Below are 24,257 nucleotides of genomic sequence, written 5' to 3' on the forward strand. Positions count from 1 at the left end.
AGAAGACCCGGTGCTCCGCGTGGCCCCAGCATAAGACCGCGGCCTGTCGTCAGGAGCGCGTGAAGGACGAGCTCGCGGAGGCTCGTAAATCTAGCAGGCCGACAGATCCCAGAGGACAGAGGACGTTCCGTTAGTGCGACTGGGAAAACCCTTGACTAGAGACGCTCTAGGACCCGGAACCGCGGAGGATTTCTCGCCACAGGAACGAACGCTGTGCGAGAGAGGTGACAGACGCGGCGGGCGAGTACGTTTCCGAGCGAGGGACGGTGTGACGAGCGAAAGGATCCGACCTGCCAAGCGGGGACCCGTAAGAAGAGTCCATAAGACACACGATGTCCACACTACCTGTCATGCAGGCAAAGCTGGTGAGAGATCCAGCGCCACACCGTCGAACGACAGGAATTGCCGTCTCGGTTTTATCCCATGGCGTCACGCGCATTTTATTTTTTGTAACTTGCTTCCAGTTTGAAAGTGATGCTTCCCCACACACCTTCCAGCGAGAACGGTCAACGTTTGCTGAAATTTTCTGACACGATCTATGTCACGTGCAGGTACTCCTCGGCGACATGGGTGCTGGCAAGTCTTCCTTGGTGCTTCGATTCGTGAAAGGTCAGTTCTTCGAGTACCAGGAGTCCACCATCGGCGCAGCGTTCCTCACGCAGACGGTGTCTGTGAGCGACGCAACGGTGAAATTCGAAATATGGGATACGGCAGGACAAGAGCGTTATCACTCTCTGGCGCCCATGTATTACCGCGGTGCCGCCGCGGCCATCATCGTGTATGATATTCAGAGCCCGAGCTCGTTTGAACGCGCAAAAAGCTGGGTTAGAGAGCTGCAGAGACAGGGCAACGCTAACCTAGTCATGGCTCTGGCGGGCAACAAGGCTGATATCGCGGAGAAGGAGCCGGAGAAGCGCAAGGTTGACGCGGACGAGGCGCAGGCGTATGCGGACGAAAACGGGCTCTTCTTCATGGAGACATCCGCCAGGACGGCAGCAAACGTCAACGACCTCTTCTATGAAATTGCGCGGAAGCTGCCCAGGGCTGAGCCGCCCACACCCGCGGCGGCGGGAGTCACGCTCAGCGCCCAGAGGCAGTCCCAGCGGCCAAAAAGTCAGTGTTGCTGATTGGACCAACGCGGACAGCAGCTGTGGACCTGGCCGAAGTGTACCAGTACTCCTAGAAAATTCCCAATTGACTTTAACTACTTCTGCTAAACGCGCGCTCTCCACGCCCTACTTGTGCTCCGTCATTCCCTCTGACTGTTGTTTTGAATCCTCCTCTACTAGTGCCGCGTGGAACTTGCTGAACACATTCGCTTTGCCCTTGGTGATCTTGTTCACCTCGCCAACCTGCAAGATCCCGTCCACCATAAACCTAAGTGGGTCCAACCCCTCGTCTACATGCCTCAGCACATCCACCGGAAACAGCGTCTCTCCCGTTGCCTCGCTTTCCTTGGCTGCCTCGCGTAGCGTAGGTAGGATCTTCACGACCGCGTCTATCTTATCTAGCACGCTGTCCTCCGAGGGAGCCCCGTCCTCGACGAGTTTTTCTGCCTGTCGCACCTCCGAGATCACCTTCTCCAGTGCCTTGCCGACCGGGGTCGTGGACATGCTGACCACCACCGCGTCGCAAGTTGACGCCGTACGTGTCGCGCCCGCGGGTCAGGATCCTGACTCTGGATGTCTGCTCTCTCCACCGGTGTGTTCGGCGAGTCCAGGGAGGTTTTCTTAGAACTTGATTTTAGGAGTGGTCCATCTCAACATGTCCCAACACACGCTGCAGTTTGCATTGTGCAGGTCCAATCTCAGTCACCAATGTAGACTAGTCTACAAAATCCACTGGGTTCGTCATAACTGCGACACTGGCAAATGGTGAGAGAGTGATCACCAATTGCCGTTGGGGGAACAACAGAATGTTCATCTAGCGCCCGAAGCGTTTCGTGACGTCAAAGCCCCCGGCACCGGGCACCTGCCGCCAGGGAGACGCGGCGTTGCATAAAAGCTTTCGCTCCCATCGAATCAACATCTTTGTAGAGATTTCGTCATGTACTACGCGTACAGTCCCGATACGGACTACGAAAACGACCGAACGGCCGCGAAGTCCGGCGTCGCCCTCCAAGGATCGAAGGGAGATGCGGAGTTGACGCTGGACCAGCTGCATAACGAGGCGTACGGCAACGGGAGCGGGGGCCAACCTGGAGCGCGACGCACAAAACGTCAAGCGTTCGAAAATATCGGTAATCAATCGAGGCTGGTGAGCGAGGTTCAGGTGCGCAAGCGGTTTGGCGCGTGCCACGACTTGAAGCGCGCCACGAACTCCGTGGCAACGCCGATGAGCGGAGGCACTGTTGCCAGCACTGACGCCAGCACAGTCAAAATGGAATGGGATGAACTGACCACCGATGAGGTTGCCGTGGTGCAGGCACATCGTCGACGTGCTGAAACATCTCGTCCGGATCTATCCCCTCGGACCCCATGCGTGGTTGAGTCGCCAGCAGACACCATGGATGCTGCAGGGAACACTGCTGGCACGGAGGACACTGTACCCCCGGGAGCTCTGACTATCCAGCGCGTCAACCTCCGCAGACACGTTCGCGACATTGATGCAGAGATGGAAGAACAACACCGTAAGCAACACAGTCATGTTATGCTGGAGGGAACAGTGACGAGGCTGGTTCTTTGGAGGGACCCTGCGAGGACGGCTTTGTACTTCGGTGTTGGTGTCCTGCTCCTCGCCGCTGCCCGAGCGCCAGGCCTCGTCGCCGAGCACGTCCCGGTGAACCCCGTTGTCATCGCAGCGTACGCCTCAATGGCTTATTTGTGTCGTGCGTATATCCTTGCCATCGCTTTCCCCCGCCGGAAACATAACCTCTCCATCGATGTTGAAGAAGCCGCTGACTTTGCCCGCTGGTTTGCAAGCTGCTGCAACGCGGTGACAAATGCACATGATGATCTTCTCTCAGGGCGCAGTAACAAGGATGTTCTAGGAGCGTTCATTGCCTTGTACGGTGTTGCTAGCCTCGGCGGTTTGCTCAACAGCACGTGGTTGGTGGCGTGTGTTTTGTGGTGTGGGGCCTTCGCGATTCCCCCGGCTGCGGAGGCTCACCGCGAGCTCATTACACGTGCCGTGGGGATAGCAAAGCAGGAGATTGGTGGCCGCTGGATTTCATTCACGAGCAATCAAAGGTGGGGTAGTGGTGTGGTGGTGACAGCCGTTGTCTTCGTGTCGAGTCCTTTCTGGACGCGCGTCATTCTCGGATTCATCGCCCTGGTGGCCATGAGGCTTTATCGTGAGACGCATGCAAAGCAGCTGGAAGGTCTTCAACGCGTCATGAAAGACGCTTCACGCCGACTGTCACGCGCGGGTTCTGAGTTCCACGCCATGGTATCCACGCCCAGCTTGTTTTATCGCCGTCGTATGGGATCCAGCTCGCGGAACCTGACGTCTCATTCACGTATTCGGACCTCTGATCTCAAGTGAAAATGAACCATATTCGGAAGAAAGGCTCTAACCTACTGTAAAATAGACTACGAAGGTAACTTCCTGTTGATAAGCTAGACTACGCCATCTCTACACTACCATTCCAGTCTCATGCCTAGTTGCTCAGCCAACCGTTTGATAGTCCTCCTCGCGTAAAACGACTTGTGTGGCTCAGGTAATTGCGAAATTGCCGCCCCAGCTCGAGCTGCCAACTCTGATGCTTGCCGAGCTGCTGGGGGATCTTTGTTTCCATACAAGTCACCAGCGTCGTGCTCCTGTTCAGGCAAACAACGCCAAAACACGTTGACTGCGATGGACATGTCGCCGAATTCCGGACATTTGGGATGTGACAAAACGTGATGAAACCACAGAGCAGGGATATAAAGGGCTTCCCCAGGACCGAGCGAGGCTACCCAACGTTTGTCAGAGACCTCACTAAACAAGGGGAAACGCGTCAAGTCTGGCACAACAATGTCATCAACTCGCGAGCTCGAACCCTCGACGTACAAGAATGGTTCCGCGTCTGGAGCCCATAATGTAACCGTTTTCCTCCCTCTCACCTGGGCCAGAAGATTGTCGTGAGTGTCGTAATGAGTCCAGAGCGCGGTCCCCGGGGATGCTATGCGAAGCACACTGCTGTGGTATGCATCGCGAGGCCATAATGTGTGACTGCACTCGCCGGTGCCACCCGGTAAGACCATACCCGGGCGAAGATCTGCGGCAAGAGAGGGGAACATACATGAAAGATCCGCTGGAGCTTTGTGCGCCACGCTCCGCAAGTAGTATTTTTCACCGAATGACACGACAGGAGAGAGACTCTTGTTGTTCGCCTCCTCTGCACTGCCAGCGCAATTGGATGACACCCGCTGAATGAGCTCGCCAAAGGTCATCTTACGAAACGTGAAGTTACGACGGGTCCCCGGCTTACGATGACCTGCGAGATCCACAACAACCGTGGTATCCGTTTCGATTCCCGCTTCCCCCCCGCCGACCAGACCATCACTGTCGCCGCCACGCGTCCCGGCTCCCGCGTCTGAGACCTCCTTTGGAGGGCAAACGTGTACATCCATGATTTTCGACGCCTCGGGACAGGATGTGAGATAGTCTGGGGTCCAAAGCGCTGAGGCTTTGCCCATGGGCATCCCAGTGAGTATCACGGGTTCTCCTCGGGACGTGACGAGTTCGGCGAACTCCTCTGCCGTCGCAGGGCAGGGAATGCGACGCACGTCGGCGCCGTTGTGAGGGGGATCGGGCACGGGGGCCGGCCATAGTGTCTGGGCGTCCGAGAGTAACTGGGGAGGCGGCGGTAACGGAGCGCCATACACTGCGTACTCTTCGGCATTTTCAGCGGACGAGGTGGATCTCTGACGGCCCGCTCGTTGGTTTACCGGCCTTGCCGCCGCTGGCAGGGGCAACTTGCACAGCTTGCACCCATCACCCAACTCGAGTGGCAGGCTGCCCGCTGACGAGAGCTTCACGGGAAACACCACCGCAGCGGGCCTCTCTAATGACTCATCGTTCGGGATCGATACGACACGCCTGGAACGATCCAACAATCCGCAACTGTCCAAGCGCTCCTTCCACACCTTGGCTTGGTCAGAAGTGACCACGAGGGCGTCGGCGGCAGTCGCGTTCGCGTCGAATTCGTCGCCCAACCCTGTCCAGGACTCACCGATCCCGCCCATGGAGGTGTCGACCGCAAAGACCCGTTCGCATACGTGGTTACGATTGCTTTCTGGAACTGTTGATCCGGCCCAGAGCCTCCCTGCCCCTCATGCCTGTGGCCGAGCACCGGACTGAGAGTGGTGGTGGTTCGTTTGGGTTTGGGAAGTTTAGGTTATGGGACGGAATCAATCCCATAACCTAAATATCACCCGCCCATTTGAAATCCAGAAGACAGCCGAAGATTTTGAAGGAGCTCATCAGCGCTTGAGAATGCTCTCAAAAACAAAATTGCTCCCACCACTCCTCGGCCTGGGTCACTCTTCCGGTCGCCAGTGAGGCGATAACGTGACGGATCTCGCAAAAAGGAGGATATCGGACTCACAGACACAACAAAGGTACTCGCACTTGAGTCCGGTGTCGTCCTGATGGAGGACGTGCCGATGCGCGGCGCGGCAAAGTCCGAGAAAACAGGTGAGCGCTCGGCCCAAACAATAAAAATTGTTTTGAAGTCCGTTGAGACGACCGTCGTGCGCGCGATATCGCGACAGATGCGACTCATGACTCGAATCGAGGTGTCGTGACGTTCTAAACATTCTCCTGATTGCGCACAGGCGCCACAGCACGTCCCGCCTTGGGCAACCTGACGAACGACAAGGTGAGTCAACTCACTGCCGATTGCAACGGCAGCCTAAACAACTTGAAAAAAGCAAACCCTGTTGTTGTTTTCTTCGCCCTCGGTCCCCTCCTCTCCTGGCGCCTCTGCTCACAGCGCGTGCTGATATCCAACCCCCCGACGCTCCCTGAACTATCACGTGTGAAGGTTCTGATGAATTCCAGTACGTCACAGCTCTCGAAGCAAGCTTCGGCCGGCGCCAAAGTCGATCCCGCGACTGAGGTCAAACTCGCGAAGAAGGGTGCGCCCGACGGAGCAGCGAATCTGATGCCGCCTCCAACGACGGCGCTAAGGCCGTCCGCGGGACGTCGTTCCATGGGTGACGCCCTGTCTGCTTCTAGTGCGACCCCTGTTCAACCCGAATACGCATCGAGACGCCCTATCACGACGCCTCTCACTGCCCTTGTTGGAGCGACCACGGTGACGCCCGGAACCAATTTCAAGCCCTCCTCGCTCTCATCCGCTGGAGGTGTTGTGCAAACTCCCGCGGCACACACAAGGGGTTTCGACGCTGTTGAACGCTCGATGAACGGTACTCCGTCCATCGTCAGCATCCTCGACCCTTCTAAACATAACATTGTGTCTCAGAGCGATGCCGGGATATCCGATGAGCCATTCAATGAGCTCCTCACCGCGTCTCCCGGCACCGCTCTCGCTGCTGACATCCTGGCCACTGCCATCAGAGAGGCGCCAACGGAGGCGAGCCCGGGGACTGAGGACTTGGACGCGCACGGGGTGTCTGCGGGTCATGTGAAGGGCGATGAAGGCAATAAGGGCGAGTTATATTCTCGGTTCAGCGCGGCTGCCACTCCTGTGTCCGCTAAATCGAAGGGAAGTGCCGCCAGCGCCAAGAAGACCTCCACACCAACAGCAGGAACAAAACGCAAGGGAAAGCAACTCGGTTCCGAGGATGAAGAAAAAATCAGGTCGACGGTTGGACCGGGAGTTGCCAGCTATGGGTGCGCCTCAGGACTCAATCTCGACACTAAGGGAGTCGGGGCGCTCTATTCCATCCTGATTCCCCCCGCGAAGAAGCGGAAGGCTCGCCGTTGGCTCACAGATGATCAGAAGATGTTTGTTTGTGGAATCGGGGGCTGCGCGCGGTCGTATGGCAGCGCGTCATCCCTCTGTGCACACAAGCGGGCGCACCACCCAGGCTGGAAGGAGGACCGAAAGAGGCAACTCGAGGCGCAGGTTCAAACCGATGCGATAATCGATGGCGATAATCGAAACGCTGTCGGAGAAGACGAAGGCGCCGAGCAGGCCGAAGGGGAAGACAAAGAGGAGGAAGACGACGAGGATGAAGAGGGAGGTGACGTCGCTGGTCGTGCAGCTCGCCGGGAGGGCGCCGCGGCCCTTGATGCCGTCGCACGCTGTACCCTATCCGGCGCGTGGGTGGAGTCACTTGCAGCCGACACGCATGGACGGCTCGGTGCGCTTAGGCGTAGCCGTCAGCGCGTTCAGCGCGGTCTCCGAGACGCTCGTGCTGCGTCAGCCAAGGCACCGCCTCCAGATACGGGCGGAGACGTGCTCGGCGGCAGTGCGAAGATAGCTGCTTCCGCCGCGGAGTCAATCGCCTCCGCCGCCGCGGCCAGACTTCTTCAGCAAATGGAGGCTGCGCTCGAGGCCGAAAGCGAAAGGCTGCAGGGTTGGCTCGGTAAACTTGAGAGCATCGCTGAGCTGCGGATGAAGACTGGGAAAGTTATTGGCTTCAGTCATGAGGAACGCAAAGTTCTGAACAGTGGAGAGCTCGAGGCGATGATGGTTGCCGAACAGACAGCGAACGCCATCTCATCTGCCGCTTGCTTGACGGACTAGCTCATGGGTGAGCGGTGACATGATTCGGGCTCTACGCATTCGACTGGTGACCAACAGGAGACAGACTTTCCAGTATCACCTCAAAGGGGTTTTGCCGAAGTGAATAATTGTCAAGATGGTCTCGCGGGTGAAAGGTGTCACGGGTTCCCTCGGCGCGGATTCGAGGCCGAAAATTCAGTGAGTGTGCCGCGAGGTATCGTATATCTAATTTGTGTAGACCCGCGAGTGTTAGAGCTCGCTTTGTGAACACATTTACAAACGTCGCTTGCCAACATCGCTCAGGCACGGATACTTCAGACTGAATTTCGCTATTACGTCCAACTTTTACCAGTCTATGTAAGTTTGGCACGTGTGGGGTTCTTGTTGAGCAGAGAGGACTTCAACTATGGTCGTGAACATTTCTCATTCGTAGTGTTACATTGTTGTAGTATTCGACTTCTAGCCGTGGAAGTGCATCTAACGCCCTGGATCCACCAGACGGCAATATTGAGCACGCGGTCGGCTCTGGGCAGAGCAGCAGACCAAAAACTCCTCGCGTGCTCAAAAGCATTGAAACCCATCATACGCAACCAGCGCATAATCACGCCCCAAGACTTGCACTTGCGGCCGCTTCTTTCGCCATGTTCGCTGCCATGTCCCCTTGGGGCGCCATGTGCGGGTAATAAGCCGCGGCGCTTTCGACCGGCTGCTGCTGCACAGGAACAAAACCTTTTCCGTTGTTGATGTATCCTGGCACAATTGCACCGTGAACAGCTGGTCCGGTCATGACCAGGGACGACACGTACGGCTGACCCAGATTGGCAGGTTTCTTGTTGTACGGTTGTCTGGGCTTCTTCTCTCCGCCTCGGGGCTTGCCAGCGATGCCCGGTTGCTTCAACTTCTGACGTGGCATGCCAATAACGTCTGCAATTGAACCCCCAGCGAACATCCCTGCAAAGCTGGAGGGACCTGAAGGCACCGCCACCGGCGCGCCAGCATGGCTGATGTTACCCTCAGGAACGTCTCCAAGCATCTGCGTCAGTGAAAACATAGCATCGTTTTCCAACATTGTGCCCACGGTCACATCACCGCCGCCAAACTCGGAGATGACCTGACGCTCGGAGTATCCCTTGATCTGGTCGGGCGCGGCAGAAGCCAGCTGCGCTCCAGCGGCGATTCCATTGTGCCTTGCCGCAGTCAGTCCAGCACTGGGTCCGCCGAGACCGCGCGATGCGTCGACGTCTCCTAGACCCATCTCACGGCACATATTGCTGAAATCAGCTCCAAAACCGGGAAGGGTAAAATCCTCCGCCCCGACGCCCACCACGCCACCATCGGCTCCTGTGCCAGCTCCAGCACCACCGACTCCCCCGAACAGCGCCAGGTCAGAGCCGAAGACAGAGCCAACTGCACTGGCGTTACCGCCGCCAAACATACCCGCGAAGGACCCGGCCTGCACTGGTGCCTGGCAAAATGAAGGGTGCGCCACGGTCATCTCTTCTGCTGAACGTTTCCTCGGGCTGAGGTTGGGGGGTGACGGCGTGCGGGACCTGCTCCTCGCTAAGGACTGCTGGTACACGGGAGGTGGCGGTGCAAGGTGCGGGCGGACAGCTGCCTCCTCCGAGGGCACCCAACCGTAACGAACTCTGAACGCTGCGGGTCGTCCGATTGCATCAAAGATGTCTGTTGCAGTGACGCCTTCGTGGCGATGGTTCCAGGCACCTTTGGCGTCAGATGCGGACGCCGCCTCAAACGGATACAGCTGAAGCACGGCAGTCTCCTTGTCGAGACCTGCGGGCAGGTGGGGCAGCGCCGCGGCCCATTTGGTGATGAGGTGCTGCATTAGACCGGTGACGGACTTCTTTGCGCGGAACGTGAGCTCGAGGTGAGGGTTGAATCCTCCGGCGACGAGTGCGGCGCGTGTGGAGGTGTCGATGGGGAAGAGCTGGAGCATGAGTCGCTCCTTCTGCTCTTTCGCAACCGAGTCATCCTTGGCAGCCGTCGCCGCCGCTGCTCGGAGAGCCGCGTTGGGTGAAACGCTTCCCCTCCGCGCCGCCTTTCGACCAGTGGACTTCGTCCTTCCCGCAGGACTATCAGCCTTACACGTATTTTTGGTGCGTATGCCACTGCCCTTTGGCCTGCCGCGGTTGGCAGTGGTCTTGACGGGCATCACGCCAAGAACTTTCCCGCTCGCATCACCGGCCACTGCGGGAAGCAAGCCGAGGGACTTGAGCTTTGCCTCTTTCTTCCCCTGCGCCCAAACCGACTTATCGAGCTCCTTCTTGAGATCCCAGGCGAACAAATTCCTGTTTTGGGGTTTCTTGCAAAGTTCCTGGAAGGACCCGCCAGGGCCGAGCTTGTCCTTCATGGAGTGCCAGCTGTGCATCGCTGTGTGCACCTCCTCGGCATCACTTGGATCCACCTGCACTCCAAGCGGCGCAAGCACAGTGTTGATGCGTTTCACCTCGGTGTTGTAGAAGGTACGAACTTGGCTCCTGTTGCGCGTCTGAATTATTTCGGCGATCTTGTCGAAGTTGGAGCCGACGTCCTGATGGACAGCGGAGCAGGTGGAGCAGTACTCAGGTTAGCGACACACGACACCAAAAAAAGCGACGACGGGGACTTGGCTTGAGAGCGTCTCGAGCCCAAGGATGGAGGGAAAATATGATGACACTGTAAGGGACCGTGGATGCTGATTGTAGTCTTGACACACCTTTAGAGCGGTGAAAAATTGTTTCTCTTCCCACGGGGTCCACCTATCCTGGCTCTTTGTCGGCTTCCTCTCGCCTGCACGTACAAAGATGATGGGGAAAATGATGAAGAAAGATACGTTCATGATTTTGCCGCGACGACGAGATCCGGGGCGAGAGGACGGCGTCTCCCGCGAGCAACGGTAAGCACCAGGCTCCGGCTGTTATAGGAGACTACCGAGCAAATACCCAATCACGAGCTTTTCGCGCACAATGCGATCATGTGTAGCGTCGTGGCAGGGCCCAACTCGCGCATTCGCGGGTTTTGCGGGTGTTGCAAAAGAGAACCAAATTGGAGCAAGAGGGAAAATAAAATGGAGCAGGGGTTGTCCAGGTCAGGAACGTGGACATGGCATCCCGATGACGTCGTTAAAGCACACAAAATGCCAACGGGTGCCAAACAACTCCCGAAAAGCTGTACCCGGCTGACTTTCACGACGAATCTACCACCGATTGCACCCGAAAAGCGACTCAGACTCCTTCTGGAGCAAGATGACGAACTTTCGAGAACAACAAGTTGGCGAACATCAGCCGAGCACGGGAAAAACGGGCGCCGAGCTGCAAAATCGACGCGAAGGGCGCCAAAATTCGGTACATGGACATCAAAGGTCCATACTCTTACAGTCCGACCGCTTTTTGGAGTGTGGGCTGCCAAATGCCTCCACGATGGCGGCGGACACCGAATGGCCGGCGACGTCGACTTCACTCAACGAACCAGCAAAATAAACCCTCGACGCACGATGAGCGACGTACCTTCTTTGGCCGGGGGGATGTCCGTTTTCGCCGTCTCAGTCGCTGTAGATGCAACATCCTTATCCTCCTGTTGTGTAGAGCGGGTTCATTTGGTCAGCGAACAGGAAGTTCCAGTGGGCATCGCCGTCGTCGTCATCCACGGCGCGTTGAAAGTTCCTTGAAGTTGTACCCATTCTTGGCCACTGGACGTCGGGTTCACGTACCTTGGCCGTCGTTAACGCGGTAACCTCCTCAACGCGCTGTTCATCCTTGGATTCAGTCCCCGAGACAACTTTAGATTCGCCTCCTTCACGAAATACGGGGTTTTGATGGTCAGAAACGATGGAAGAACGGATCGAACCGAGTTCGCGAAAGCCGCGTGTTCTTCGAGAAGCATTATACGTTGGGGTTTTGCTCCCGGAAAACCGGGCTGGTAAGGCGATGTCAAGACTTAAACTCACCCTCAATCACAGTCACCACGGCAGATACCTCTGATACTTTCGACACTGTCGCTTCGGGCGAGGCCGGAGCATCAACAGACGTCGTTGATGCTTGCTCCACAGCCCCTGATGTTGACGTGGTACCTCCTCTGCGGGAAAAAAAGAAGCGGGATAAGACGCGGTGAGTGTGACGCTTCCTGCAGTCGCGGTACAGCTCAGATAGAGAAGTAACGCGTCGGTGTTTGAGTAATGTCCAAAACCGCCCCAGTGATGCGTCTCTGCGCGGGAACACGGCGTCGAAGGCGAGATGAACCCGCCCCTTCCGTCGACCTTGGCCGGGGTCCAATTCCTCTCGGGGGAACAATTGCAACCGCCTCCTCCTCGACAACCGAGCCGAACCTCGCGTTCGCTCGACAAATGACCCCATCAAGCCCTCGAGTTCGGGTTGAAAACGCACCTAATGGCGGCACTGTCCAGGTCTGCTGGCTCTGCGCTCTTTTCCGCCGCCTTGATGGCATCCGAAGCCTCGGGCTTCGCGCGCTCGGACGGAGATTCCATCCTTGCCCCTCGCTCGGTTCGGTTCGAAAAGATTTGCCCCTACTCTACCCGCGGATAGCAACGCGCGCGACGGCGATTCTTCCCAGGTTTTCTCGGCGGCGGCGGCTCAGGCAACCACCAAGATGTATTTGGGATCGATCGCGATCGGCTTGCCGCGGTGATCGGGCTCTTATCGCGAACGCTGGTCTCGCCTCTCGAAGCGGACGTTGCCGCTCCAACGTTCAAAACAACGACGCGGGCGACGATGACCTCGACTGGTCGTCCAGGGCGTCCGAACCGGTCCGAAGCGCGCGGCGTGAGGTCACGGACGTCGGTATTGAACCGATCCACCGATTGGAGGCGACGATGTGCCCTTTTCCGAAGTTCCGCCCGAGCTGATCCGTGCCAGGCGCCTGCGATAATGGACGGGAGTTGCGGACTTCTTTCAAAACAGAGGAGCTTTTCAACATTGGCACACTCGCGCATTTTTCCAAGTGTTAGGGAAGATTTTCTCTTCTTTGGGAAAATTGGGGGTTTGAATCCCAAAAAAAGTTTCTTGACACGCGCCGGCGCTAATAACCGCTATAACGCCTCGGGGGAAATTTTTTGAAGCGAACCAGAAACGGAGGTTTATTTTTTCCACATGCAAGAATCCAGGTGACATTTCCCGCGAGAACGATGAGGGTCGGCTCGTCCGGGCTTGTGCTGCCTGTTGGGGAAAAACAGGAAAGGCCACCAACCACAAAGTGGTAAATTTCATTTTTCGTGACGCTCCGGTCGTTCGCTGTGCTGTGGGGGGAATGCGCGCGGAAGACTTTGGCATCAACATCGATAAGCTTTCCATAGCGACGGACGATGCGGGAAAGGAATTCAAAGCCGCTGTCGCACGCAGCGGTGGGCTACCGCTGAGCTCAAGGGACGGGGAATTGGAAGAGTTACGACAGATTGTTGTCGCCAAGGACCGCTCGATAAGCAGCTTGAGAAGCACTCTGGATGGGCAGCGAAGCGCGCTCGAGGGACGCATCGCGCAAACCGAAAAGATACTTGGTGATAGGGACAGGGAGCTCGGCGCGATTAGAGACGAGCTAGAGGGGGCGATGAGAGCTAAGGCGGTCGCCGAGGCTGCGCTCAAGAGGGAGGTCGAGGCCAACCGCCGCTCGAAGGAGGCCATCAAGTCTGATCTGGAGGATTTGAGGCAAAAGCTTCGTCAGGCATCATCAGAAGGCATGAAAGTGAAAGCGAATCTTCGGGCGGAGCGCGAGAAGACGGAAAGGCTGCGGGCGGAGCTGGAGCAGATATTTACACGCGAGGCGATGGTGACCGAGCAGCTCCAAATGGAATCGGATGCTCACAAAGAAACTCAGAGAAAACTGGAGAAATACCACAACGAGCACGTCCGCGATAAGGAAAATCAGGCAGTGACAGCCGCGAGCATACACGGCGACCTTGAAAGACGTCTCGAGGTCGAGCGGCGTGGTCGGGAAGCTTCTGAACAGTTACTCCGAGCTGAGCTCAAGTCCCGCGAGGAGATGGAGTATTTGTTGGTTGCACTTCGCGACCTGGCGATGAATAAGAAAAAACCTTCACCATCAGGGGACAATCAGGAGCAGATTCGATTGGTAAAGCAAGAATTGTACATGCTGAGATCGGAGGAAGAGCGGGATATGAAACAGAGGAGGGAGCAGCACGATATGGCGCGGAAAAAGCTAGAGGGTCATCAGGCGAGCCTAGCAGTAGAGCTGGCAGAGCTCAGAACCACCATGGAGTTTCTGCCGTTCGGAACGCAGCGCTCAGACGTGCAGACATCTCGAGTGCGATCGGAGGGAAATAAAGAAAGTGGAGAAGACACGGCTCACCTGATGCCTTCTTCTCCGGTGTCTTTCGTTGTGCCACTGCGCGACAGATAACTTAGCTTCTTGAATCTAAAGTTATGCTCGTACTTATATTACACATCGCTGGCTTTCAGCGTTTTTTTAATTGGCTTGGCTTGCTTAATTCAGCAATCCACCTCCCCAGTCTCCGTGGTCTTGGTCCCACCACCTGTCCTTTTGGCTCTTTGTCTCTTTCTTCTCTGCTAGACCTGCGTCGTCCACGACGGACCAGGATATCTCGTCTGGGACTGCTGCGTACCACCGTGGAAGATTTCCCTGAGGGTTCAATCGATAGTTGAAGAGAATTTCGTCGCCGGGGTTAATCGTACGACTCGCCAAGAATACGATTCCGCGAGAACGCACAGTCTGAGGGACGAAGACAGATACTCCATCATCAATGTACCACGGTAAAGTCGTGATCGGGTTGATGTGCTTCCGAACCGCGTCGCTGATCGCGTCATCCCAATCAACAGCGATCGCCTCTACATTTGGAATGGAGCCACGGGGAGGGTGATTGGCCAGAGCTGCCACGGCCCAACCAGCGCAAAGACCCTTGGCTGCGTTATTCTTCGCTTGCAACGCAGACTCTGCTCCGCAAATCCACCCGCCTCCCTGCAGGTTGATCACGTACGCGCCCTCCTCTCTGAGGGCAGGCAGAGGAATCAAAATCGAGGTGCCGTCCGCGGCATGAGTGACATCGGGAGCAGGCGGGGTGTAAACACCCGCATAGATAGCAATCAAGTCCCCGGGTTTTGCAGCGTGAGCGTCGCTGCGAAGGAAAAGTCCGGAGCCCGCCGAGTCCGAGCGGACTTGCGATCTGCGGACCTCGACCGGGGGTCGCGCCCGAGTGATGTTGTCCACCTTGGCTCGCGCTACTTCTGCTAGAACTGCGGCTGTCGCGCGGCGGTTCAGCTCCTCTTTTGCGGCAGGAGGTGGAAGTTGGAGGAGTGCACCGAGGAGTTGCTCGTTTGTCGGGGTGATGCGCAGTAGCGAGCGCAGGTAGCGATACCACGCCATTTTCCCCGCCGCGGAAAGGCGCTTTCAGCGTCACCGATGGCAGGACACAACCGGTGGTGATGACGATTTCGGCGTCGTCTCCCTTTGGTTGGGCGCACAGCCGGAGGCTATGCCGTGCGCCCAGTTTACTGCAGCCAAGCGATAAGATAGTATTTTCTCAAGTTTTTACGACTGGTACCCTACGACGTCGCCCCCGAGGCGTACGGCCAGGCCGAGGCCGACCTCCACGACGCATGGTGCGCCATCTGCCTTCCCTCGGGTGAAACGGATGACAATGGCGACGTCGTGCGGCCCGACCTCAGGGTGACCACAGATGAGCGCCTGCGCGGCCTCCTTGCCCACCTCGGGGAGCGGGTGGACGACGCGGTCGCACTCACCCGCTCGCGCATCTCGCTACCCATGAAGTTTGGAGGAATGGGGATTCCCGCGCTTCAGCAGTTAGCGGACAGCGCATCGGTCGCGGCGGCGTGCACGTACATTCCCTGGCTGCACAATTTCGTCCCGGGCCTGGCCGACGTCGTCACCACCGACGACCCAAGAGACCTGGGCTTGGGTTGGGGCGGGCTCGACACCGCCTGGCGCCGCATCTGGGAGAGGGCCACGGACTCGGGCGCGGTCGACGGCGAGGGGAGGAGAGTGGAGGATGAGCGGAGCCTCCTCGTCGCCCCCGTCTTGGTGGACGCGGCGCCGGAGCTACAGCCCCAGCCTCACCTCCAGCGCCTCCTGAGCGCCCTCGACGCCGCGCGCAGGTACAAAGCGGAACACGCCCGTACCTGCGCCAGTTTCGAAGCGTTACTCGAGGAAGACGGAAGCTGGACGAACCCGGCCACGAGGTGGTACGCACAGGTGGCGGCTTTCATGTTGTCCCTCGGCGGCATCGGAGCGACCACGTGGAAGGACGCTTGGCCCACCGAGGAGCGTATGCGGCTGACACCTGAACTGCTCCGCTCGGGCGTCGCTTTTGAGCTCAACCTGCCTCAGGAGAGCATCACCCGTGCCGCCGGGCGTGGCGGACGGACATGCACCTGTCGGCACTGCACGAGCAAGGGACTGGCCCTCCGCCTGGACGACCCCGACATCGTCCACCACTACCTCACCCGCATGGAGGAGAGCTCCGAGATGGGGGCGAGCGCGTACGGCAGCCACAATGCCATACGCGACGTGGTCTGCGATATCGCCAGGCACGCCGGGCACAAGGTGAGGATTCGAGGACTAGGCGGATTCCTGCGGACGGCCGACAGGGCGAACATCCCCGACATCCAAACCAGGGACCGAGAGGGAAACGACACCTTCATCGACGTCACCATGTCCCACTTGTGCCACGGCTCCCCTCACACTAGGAACGGAGATCCCATGGGCTCGATGAGGGGCAAAAAGAAGGCAATCTACGAGGAGGGTTTCATTATGGAGACGAGCGTAGGGAAGAAGATGGCAGCCTACGACGACGTGGCCGAGTTCCGTGGGCATCGCATGAGCTACCACGCTCTCGAGTACCCCGGGAGGATGAGCACCGACCTCGTCAATTTCCTTCGCAAGGCGGCCGGGGAAGCCGCGGTGTGGAGCAGGGATGAGTTCGGAGCTGGAGGTCTCGACGAGCGCGCGCGGCACCTCGTGAGTTCCAACTTCCAAAAATTCCTCAGGTGGGTCTCGTGCGCGAGAATCAGATCCATCGCGACCCGGATCGTGAGCGCAGCAGGGGATGAGGAGGATAAGGAGGAGGAGTGGAGGAGAACGACGGAGGAGCCCGTGGATCCCGATGCACTTGTCCGTGAAGTGTTCAGTGATCCCCTGATCATGCACGAGGACGCAGTCTTCGGCCTGAACGCCTAAACGCGTGAGCCACGGTCACCACCTGTCGACCCTACACACCGGATTTCTTAGGCGATTTCCCTTCGATATCGTGGGATCTCGGTTTGTATATATTTCTCAAGTGCTCAAGGTCGGAATGTGTAAGTGTTAACTAGCTAGTTCAAACAGAAGCTCTCTTGCAAGGAATCTTGCGAGCAAGCAAGGGCGAATCGTGACGGATTCTGCTTAGAACGGTTTGGATGTTGGCTCTTTCATCTTGGTGCTATTTCTTTTCGGACATGACGGACATCCAAGTCAGTCTGCCTTCGAGCGCATGTCTAGTGCTACCTTCGAGCGCGAGTCCCGGATCGCAATTTCACCCAGGGTCAAACACGTCAAAACACCCAGGGTCAAAGAGTCTGCAAATATACCTTTCTGTGAAGCTGCGTCCTCACATCTCAAAGAGTGATACCGACACCACCCATGAGAAGCGCCTATAAAAACCCTCTGTGTGGCTACGGATAAACCCGCAGCAACATGTCTGATTGCCCAGGAACGATGACGGAAAATGTATATCTTCTGCGCAACCGTTGTGTTTCCCCTTCCTTTCCGAGCGTAGTACCCGGCCACGCCGGCAGTGACCAACCAGTAAACAGCCGCGCATGTCTCAAACGTGACAAAAGCAAACGCCGCTGGATCTTTGGAACCCGTCATCCCAAAAGTCCAGGTATGCATACACCTACCCAGAAAAGGCCAGAACCAAGGTGCCAACACCGAGAGCCCCTCGCCCTGCTTCAATGTCGAGAAGTCGTTTGTGTGGAAGTGAAGACCTCGAACGTGAATCAGCACGTACCCTACGGTCATCGACGCGCTTACGGCAATTAAAATCCGGCCAACTCTTCGATGCAGTCGAGGACGATGCTTTCGGATCCATTGATTCAACTGCAAAGGCACGAGCCCGCTCCACAGCACAGAGGGTAAGACATGCAGCATGCAAACCAGCCCATTCTCTCGATATTTGGTGACGAGTGAATGAGGCACCACCCGAGACCATGAATCTAACTTGTCTTCGTAAACGTCATGCAAGCCTTTCCGGGTTGTTTTTGCTGCGATGAAAGAGGTTGTGCACGATCCTGGAGCAAATGTCACCCAAACTACCATCATCGCGCAGAGGGTGGTTGCGATACCGTAGAACGTCAGGAGTCGTGCCACCGTGACTTCCATGTGAAGACCCAGCTCAACACCTCTTGGTCTTCCGTTGGGCAGGCCAACAAAGCACGGTCTTGATAGTGAGATAAAGCAATAATCCTGACGGCCCCGCGAAGAGAGTCAGAGGGAGGCACACCAAGACAACGAGGTGAGGAACTCGAGCCCTCTCTGCGTCTTTCGCGATATAGAGCCCCGCTAGCAGATCTAGGGAGATGTAATGCACCCAGCCGCTGAACACTACTGTTCTGGACTTGAAGAGATTGACTACGCCGTCGAGGCTGCCGAAACCGCTCCCTTCAGGCACGGCCCCTCGTTCGAAGTAGACGGCGTGCACCAAAGTGGCTGTGTAGAGAGATGCGAAAGCGGCGCTCAGGGCGAGAACGGAGGAGTCCCAGCGTGCTGGACGCCAACTCGGGGGCAGTGCAAGTATAGCCCAGCCGCAGAGGCAGAGATTCAGTGTCACAAAGAGATCCTCGTCAGTGATACCGCTGAGACCCGGGATGGGCATTTGCGTCGTGCGCCAGACATCTAACAACCGTGGCGGCTGTACTTTTTACCTTTGTAGACTACCTTCGTACTAGTCTACCTTCGTAAAACCTACCGGTTGGTCACACAACGCGCGGCGGAGCCGCTGAGAGTCATGCCGCGGGACGATTTGCTGATCTCACTGAATGAGCGCGAGTTCATCGTCAAGGCGCTGCAGGAGGAGGAACTCCGCGTCGATGGGCGCGGTCCTTTCGACACGCGGCCGGTCTCCTACCGGTTCGGCCCGAAGGATGGGATGTGCGAGGTGCAGCTCGGGGACACGCGGGTGCTCGCGGTCGTGAGTGCTAAGCTCGAGCCACCCTCCGGTGCTCGTGGCAACGAGGGTACCATCACCATTAACGTTGAGTTCTCACCTATGGCTTCACCGAACTTCGAGCCCGGGCGGCCAGGGGAGCAGGCGCAGGAGCTCGCTCTCGTGCTCGAGCGAGCGATTCGCGAGACGGGAGCCGTGGACGTCGAGTCGCTGTGCGTCCTGGCCGGACGCAGGGTATGGCACGTCCGGTGCGATGTCCACGTGTTGGATGCGTGCGGAAATATCGCGGGCGCGGCGTCGCTCGCCGCCGACGCCGCACTGCTGTCGTTCCGAAGGCCCGAGGCGACGGTCAGCCCCGATACCCAGCTCATCACAGTCCACCCCGCAGATGTTCGGGAACCCGTGCCTCTCGCACTCCATCACCTCCCCGTCGCGATCACCTTCGGATACTTCGCCGAGCAGGACGGACTGGTCATCGCCGACCCGACGGTGAACGAGGAGATGGTCATCGGGAGCGAGCTCGTGGTGGTCCTCAACGCGCACGACGAGCTCTGCGCGGTGCGTTACGGCGGTGAGGTCGCGGTCAAACCTTCGGAGATTAGCCGATGCGTCAGGATCGCGTCGAGGATATCGAAGGATCTGACCAAGGACCTCAAGAAGGCTCATGCGGCGTGGGAGGTGGAGCGCGACAAAAGACGCGTGCGACGCCACTACGGCGTGGAAGCGGCTGCAAACCCAGACTTTGGTTTGCCCGGCCGCGGGGATCACCTCAACCCTGCGCAGGGGAGGGATCAAGGAGGGCAGCAGAGTCCGCAGGAAGAGGAACGAGGAAGAGACGAGGAGGATGAAAAAGAGGACGATGGCGACGTGAGTAACAGCGATGAAGATCACGAAGATGAGGAAGCGGGTGACGAAGGGATCGAGGATTACAACCATATTCCACTTGGAGTTCTTGCACCTTGTCAATCTGATGACGAGGAGGAAGAGGAGGAAGAGGATGAGCGATCGTCGAAGAAGAAAAACAGTCGTTCGGAAGCGCTCAAAAAAAACAAAGAGAAAGCCGCGGCTGACTTGGAAGATGACGACATCTTAGGCATGTTTGATGCAGCGGCGAAAAAGCGCGGCGAGGATTCAGGAGGAGCCAGCGAGAAGAAAAAGAAGAAGGGACGATGGGATAATCTACCAGGCGATGGCGACAGTTTGGCCGCTGCGATAAAGGCAAAAGTTGCGAAGAAACAGAAGAAACAGAAGCGCTGAGATTTACCAGTAATAATAAATCACATTCTGTTCATACACTGGGGAGCTTCCACGTGGACCTCCTCGACTCCTTCGCTGAGTTTTGAAAAGGTGGTGACGATTGCTGGAACGATGACGGACTGGCGCTTCATCAACGTAGATATATGCCCTCCGCTTATATCTACTCGCTCAAAGATGTTCAAACCTTTTCTTGTGAGACGTTTTAGAACACCTCCGAGTTCTTCACTTTCCCTCCCTACGAACCGGTCATTAGCTGCCGCAACTTGAACCACAGCATCCAGCATTGGAAGCTGCCCGCCCAAATCTCTCTTTGTTTCCTCCATCAGACGAACTATTCTCACGAGATTCAAAACCTCGATTGTATCTGCCAAATTCTGTTCCGTGGGAAGGAGCTCTTCTCCGTTTTCCTTGGTCATCATTTTCACTTGCTCCGACACATTCTCCACAGCCACGAGATTCTTCAGCTCGTCGGCAACCCCGCGCGGGGCTTCACTGAGTTCCTTCCAGGCGATTCGGTTGTGCAAGACGCCAGTGAGAAAACTCGTGGCTGAACAGGTGGCGACGACGCAACAAGTTCCCACTTTCGAACCGCTGTTCGAAGCTGCCAGAATCGCTGCGACATTAGCGACGCTCCCACCCATGCTCACCCCGGTGAAAACTGTTTCCACTTCCGGGAATTCTGCCGCAGCCCAGGAGCCAATCGCAGCCGCCTCGAGCACCCCAGAGCAAATTTGCACAAAGAAGTCGGACACGGAGGGAATTATGTGGTGGAACTGGTCCTTGGGTTTGCGTTTTCCGTAATAAGGAAACATGGGGATGACGGTTGCAATTTCGTGCGAGAGTAGGTCAAGGGCAATCTGTTTTCGAAACCAGTAGAAGGCGTCCCCCGTCGTTGGCAACATGATGCAAATTTTTCGGGGCGGCACCACCCCTCCAGTTTTCCACACATACATGAGTTGGCCAGTTTGACTCTCTTTCGGCAGATACTGCGCCGCTGGGCTGTCGAATTCCGCCTGCCGGATGATCGGCATGCTCGTGCTGCCGGGCGTGAGGCAAGCAGAGAACACAGAAGGCTCGACAACACGCTCAGAAATCCAGCGAAGAGCGAGCGGTTTGATCTTTTTCTCATTCCTTCCTGTGATCGTGTCCAACACATCCTTGAACAACGAGGTCGCCTTTTCCATTTCCCCAGGGGCCCCTTCATATCCCTTCCAGAAGAACCGCTTTGTGCTACCTGCTTTCAAGTTTTTTGCAAGCGTTGAATACCAGTCGTCGAGATATGCCATCGCGCCTCCTGTGGAGACTAAGACGAGGAAGGAGTCGGGGCGACTGTGAGCGAGCTGTTCCGGGAAGTAGGTCGCATGAGAGAATCGACCGAACCCCGCGGCGACCAGATGCGACTCCACGCGACTTGCGAGGGGAAGAGCCGATTGTCAGTGCAGAAGTGAACCGGGTGCCCTCTCGCCTCCTGCGCAGCAACAGAGTGGCTTGGAAAGCTGCGAGCGAGATTAAAAATGACTGACAGGATCACACATTGTTAAAAGAGTAAGGTCGATGTTGTCATAACTACAAGTGGCTACTGCAAAGTGCTTGGTAGTTGCAAGCCTGCGTGTAATAAAGGATGAATAGCTAAACGCGCGTTAATCCTCCGCCAGCATGATAAGTCATCCACGCCTCCCCCACAGCGTCGCACACAGTCCTCAAGGCAGCCTCAGTTGACCCCAGCGCCGAAGCCTTCATAGCGGCTTCTATTTTATGAGTGGGCACAAGAGAGAACAGCTTGGGAACCATGATGCTGATGCGCACATCTACCGAGGTCACCACCATTCCCATCCTTGAATCCACAGTCACAATGGTTGTCGTCCGGTCGGTGGTGTACGCTTGATTGATCCAGTCCACCACTGAAGCTGGACACCCCTCAATCGAACCCCGTTTCAATGCGAGAGTCACCTGTGCCCACTCTTTGTCGTCGATGTCGGAGTGCAAAATCTCAACCTCGTTCACCGGATAGAATTCAACCGAAGGTCCTATGAAGAAAAGCTTTCCAGCGAAGCCCGGGGCCACCACTCTCCAATGCCCTTCACCGAGCAGCTGTGGAGTGGAAGGTCCACCCTGTAAAAAGGAGTGGAGCGCACCGTCAGAACGAACGAACTCACGAGCGTCCCCCTTCCCCTCTACGGCGGGTAAGGGTTTTGAAACTTCCACCCGCAGTTCCAGCACAGCCTGTTTGCCTTTTGCAGGCAATTCCAGTGTGGCCTCCACATCAGATTCATTCGAGGAAGCGCAGCATATCCTCGCCGCCCGTCGGTTTTTCTCAACACATCCTCGTCGCCGACTGCAGCCGCTGTGGACGCGGTTGAGTTTGGCGGATGCAAAGCTCATCATCAACCCAGCTAGCTACTAGCCAGACCAGTTCCTAGCTAGCCAACTACCAGGATCCCTTCGACGATACACTCCGGATGCGTCTCAATTCAAGGGTTGACCTCCTGGCCTTCCGCAAGTGAAACGCGTTACACCCTTTAAAAGATCGACTTCCCTTTTCTCACGGTCCTAAAGATTTGCACAAAGCAACACGCGCGGAGGGTGGGAGGAGGAGAAGGTTGGGTGGGATGAGCCCGGAGGGCCCGTACGAGGACGCGCAGAGGTCGCGAGATGGGTCTCAAGGCGGGGTGGGAGCGCCGAGGCAGTTGGGTGGGATGAGCCCGGAGGGCCCGTACGAGGACGCGCAGAGGTCACGAGATGGTTCTCAAGGCGACACGGCGTTTATACCGGGATTCATCAATCACAAAGCTGGGATGGCCGGGGTTGACCAAGAGAGAGTGAAAGCTGTCGTGAAGGAGTTGACCCGCGGTGGGCAGCACCATCGTGAGGAGAGCAGGAAGGACGCGAACACTGAAGAGTCTATCGCCAAGATGAAAGAAATGTATGCATCGCTCTCGGCAACTCGTATCCGCGAGATTGAGGGAAGCGTCAGGTGTCGCATCGGTGAGATGGAGGCCCAACGAGATCTCTCGCGGACTTGGATCCATGTCGACATGGATGCTTTCTTCGCGGCCTGCCATACATTGGAACGCCCAGAGCTGGCGTCGGTGCCGATGGCGGTGGGCGGAATGTCCATGATTTCGACTGCAAACTACGTCGCCAGGAAGGCCGGCGTCCGGAGCGCCATGCCGGGGTTCGTAGCGGTTAAACTTTGTCCTGCCCTCGTCTTTGTCAGGCAGGACTTTGAACTCTACCAAAAATACGCTGCGATGCTCAGGGAGGTGTGGAGGGTGTACGATAAAGAGTTTGATTGTGGGTCCCTCGACGAGGCGTACCTTGACGTCACTGAATTCATGTCGAGGACCGGGATGGATGGTGGGGAAGTCGCGGCTAAACTTAGGTCAGATGTGGAGACAAAAACACGATTGACGTGCTCTGCGGGTGTGGCACCGACGAGACGACTCGCTAAGATTTGTTCGGACTGGAACAAACCAAATGGCCAATTTGTACTCGAACGTTCGAGGGAGGCGGTGATTTCTTTTCTCTCTGACCTTCCCGTGCGGAAGGTCGGAGGCGTAGGAAAAGTTCTGGAGGGGAAGCTTTCAGCGTTTCAGATAAGAACTTGTGGACAGCTCAGACAGTCACTGAACGTGATTGCGGCGGTATTCACACCCGCAACTATTGACTTCCTCTTCAGTGTTGCCCTCGGAACAGGCACTGAACAACGACCTCCAGATGCCCAAAGAAAGGGGCTCGGGCATGAGCGAACCTTTGCCCCTACTTCTGATCCACGTTTCATCGAGGCAAAACTGCATGGCCTCGCCGAAGATGTTGCAAAGGAGCTTCAAAAAGAAAACCTGAAGGCTCAGACCGTGACGCTGAAAATTAAGAAATCAAATTTCGAAGTGATGCAACGGCAGCTCACTGTACCGTCGTCGAACGCCGCAAAAGTGATTGCGGAAGCGGCCATTCTCCTGCTTCGGAAAGAACGTCCCTACGGTGCTCTTCGCCTCGTTGGGGTGAAAGCGAGCAACTTCGAAGGGGCTAACTTGCATAAAGCAAGCCAACAGACTGTCGACAACATGATGCCCACTGCAGATGCAAAGCGCTCTGAGCAGGCCTTTGATGTCGGGTCAACTTACTTTTGTTCAGAAGAAGGGTGCGGCCGGAATGTTCCGCTCATTGAAAAGCAGAGTCACGATGACTATCACCTCGCCATGCGACTTAGTCGCGACCCTTCTTGGGAAAAGCGGAAAG

At 56.9% G+C, this 24,257-nt stretch overlaps 16 protein-coding genes across 16 annotated transcripts; 9 read left to right on the forward strand and 7 right to left on the reverse strand.

The window, feature by feature from the left end:
• Positions 1-332: 332 nt before the first annotated feature.
• Positions 333-1,219, forward strand: MICPUN_57861 (predicted protein; the record flags this gene model as incomplete). The annotated part of the gene is made up of 2 exons (XM_002501339.1): positions 333-365; positions 552-1,219. 2 exons carry the CDS (start codon positions 333-335, stop codon positions 1,125-1,127), a joined length of 609 nt encoding a protein of 202 aa, XP_002501385.1. The 3' UTR covers positions 1,128-1,219.
• Positions 1,220-1,235: 16 nt separating this feature from the next.
• MICPUN_100055 (predicted protein) lies at positions 1,236-1,613 on the reverse strand (the record flags this gene model as incomplete). Its single annotated transcript, XM_002501722.1, has 1 exon — positions 1,236-1,613. The coding sequence occupies one exon, from the start codon at positions 1,611-1,613 to the stop codon at positions 1,236-1,238; it is 378 nt and encodes a 125-aa protein (XP_002501768.1).
• Positions 1,614-2,046: 433 nt separating this feature from the next.
• On the forward strand, positions 2,047-3,483 carry MICPUN_57863 (predicted protein; the record flags this gene model as incomplete). Its single annotated transcript, XM_002501340.1, has 1 exon — positions 2,047-3,483. The coding sequence occupies one exon, from the start codon at positions 2,047-2,049 to the stop codon at positions 3,481-3,483; it is 1,437 nt and encodes a 478-aa protein (XP_002501386.1).
• Positions 3,484-3,598: 115 nt separating this feature from the next.
• Positions 3,599-4,679, reverse strand: MICPUN_70819 (predicted protein; the record flags this gene model as incomplete). Its single annotated transcript, XM_002501723.1, has 2 exons — positions 3,599-4,459; positions 4,574-4,679. Coding segments are annotated over 2 exons (967 nt in total), but the record flags the coding sequence as incomplete, so codon positions are not given.
• Positions 4,680-5,573: 894 nt separating this feature from the next.
• On the forward strand, positions 5,574-7,639 carry MICPUN_57865 (predicted protein; the record flags this gene model as incomplete). Its single annotated transcript, XM_002501341.1, has 2 exons — positions 5,574-5,619; positions 5,760-7,639. 2 exons carry the CDS (start codon positions 5,574-5,576, stop codon positions 7,637-7,639), a joined length of 1,926 nt encoding a protein of 641 aa, XP_002501387.1.
• Positions 7,640-8,219: 580 nt separating this feature from the next.
• MICPUN_57866 (predicted protein) lies at positions 8,220-10,454 on the reverse strand (the record flags this gene model as incomplete). Its single annotated transcript, XM_002501724.1, has 2 exons — positions 8,220-10,166; positions 10,332-10,454. 2 exons carry the CDS (start codon positions 10,452-10,454, stop codon positions 8,220-8,222), a joined length of 2,070 nt encoding a protein of 689 aa, XP_002501770.1.
• Positions 10,455-10,682: 228 nt separating this feature from the next.
• Positions 10,683-11,282, forward strand: MICPUN_57867 (predicted protein; the record flags this gene model as incomplete). Its single annotated transcript, XM_002501342.1, has 1 exon — positions 10,683-11,282. One exon carries the CDS (start codon positions 10,683-10,685, stop codon positions 11,280-11,282), a length of 600 nt encoding a protein of 199 aa, XP_002501388.1.
• Positions 11,283-11,789: 507 nt separating this feature from the next.
• MICPUN_57868 (predicted protein) lies at positions 11,790-12,476 on the forward strand (the record flags this gene model as incomplete). Its single annotated transcript, XM_002501343.1, has 1 exon — positions 11,790-12,476. One exon carries the CDS (start codon positions 11,790-11,792, stop codon positions 12,474-12,476), a length of 687 nt encoding a protein of 228 aa, XP_002501389.1.
• A 401-nt stretch (positions 12,477-12,877) lies between these two features.
• Positions 12,878-13,984, forward strand: MICPUN_57869 (predicted protein; the record flags this gene model as incomplete). The annotated part of the gene is made up of 1 exon (XM_002501344.1): positions 12,878-13,984. The coding sequence occupies one exon, from the start codon at positions 12,878-12,880 to the stop codon at positions 13,982-13,984; it is 1,107 nt and encodes a 368-aa protein (XP_002501390.1).
• Positions 13,985-14,068: 84 nt separating this feature from the next.
• Positions 14,069-14,965, reverse strand: MICPUN_57870 (predicted protein; the record flags this gene model as incomplete). Its single annotated transcript, XM_002501725.1, has 1 exon — positions 14,069-14,965. The coding sequence occupies one exon, from the start codon at positions 14,963-14,965 to the stop codon at positions 14,069-14,071; it is 897 nt and encodes a 298-aa protein (XP_002501771.1).
• A 399-nt stretch (positions 14,966-15,364) lies between these two features.
• MICPUN_100058 (predicted protein) lies at positions 15,365-16,795 on the forward strand (the record flags this gene model as incomplete). The annotated part of the gene is made up of 1 exon (XM_002501345.1): positions 15,365-16,795. The coding sequence occupies one exon, from the start codon at positions 15,365-15,367 to the stop codon at positions 16,793-16,795; it is 1,431 nt and encodes a 476-aa protein (XP_002501391.1).
• A 273-nt stretch (positions 16,796-17,068) lies between these two features.
• MICPUN_57872 (predicted protein) lies at positions 17,069-18,470 on the reverse strand (the record flags this gene model as incomplete). The annotated part of the gene is made up of 2 exons (XM_002501726.1): positions 17,069-18,005; positions 18,067-18,470. The coding sequence occupies 2 exons, from the start codon at positions 18,468-18,470 to the stop codon at positions 17,069-17,071; spliced, it is 1,341 nt and encodes a 446-aa protein (XP_002501772.1).
• Positions 18,471-18,602: 132 nt separating this feature from the next.
• Positions 18,603-19,475, forward strand: MICPUN_80638 (predicted protein; the record flags this gene model as incomplete). Its single annotated transcript, XM_002501346.1, has 1 exon — positions 18,603-19,475. A coding segment is annotated over one exon (873 nt), but the record flags the coding sequence as incomplete, so codon positions are not given.
• Positions 19,476-20,220: 745 nt separating this feature from the next.
• MICPUN_57874 (predicted protein) lies at positions 20,221-21,304 on the reverse strand (the record flags this gene model as incomplete). Its single annotated transcript, XM_002501727.1, has 2 exons — positions 20,221-20,253; positions 20,288-21,304. 2 exons carry the CDS (start codon positions 21,302-21,304, stop codon positions 20,221-20,223), a joined length of 1,050 nt encoding a protein of 349 aa, XP_002501773.1.
• Positions 21,305-21,647: 343 nt separating this feature from the next.
• On the reverse strand, positions 21,648-22,403 carry MICPUN_57875 (predicted protein; the record flags this gene model as incomplete). The annotated part of the gene is made up of 1 exon (XM_002501728.1): positions 21,648-22,403. One exon carries the CDS (start codon positions 22,401-22,403, stop codon positions 21,648-21,650), a length of 756 nt encoding a protein of 251 aa, XP_002501774.1.
• Positions 22,404-22,792: 389 nt separating this feature from the next.
• MICPUN_68623 (predicted protein) lies at positions 22,793-24,023 on the forward strand (the record flags this gene model as incomplete). Its single annotated transcript, XM_002501347.1, has 1 exon — positions 22,793-24,023. A coding segment is annotated over one exon (1,231 nt), but the record flags the coding sequence as incomplete, so codon positions are not given.
• Positions 24,024-24,257: the final 234 nt, after the last annotated feature.

This window comes from Micromonas commoda, chromosome 4 (genome assembly GCF_000090985.2).
Source record: "Micromonas commoda chromosome 4, complete sequence".
Lineage (NCBI taxonomy): Eukaryota > Viridiplantae > Chlorophyta > Mamiellophyceae > Mamiellales > Mamiellaceae > Micromonas > Micromonas commoda.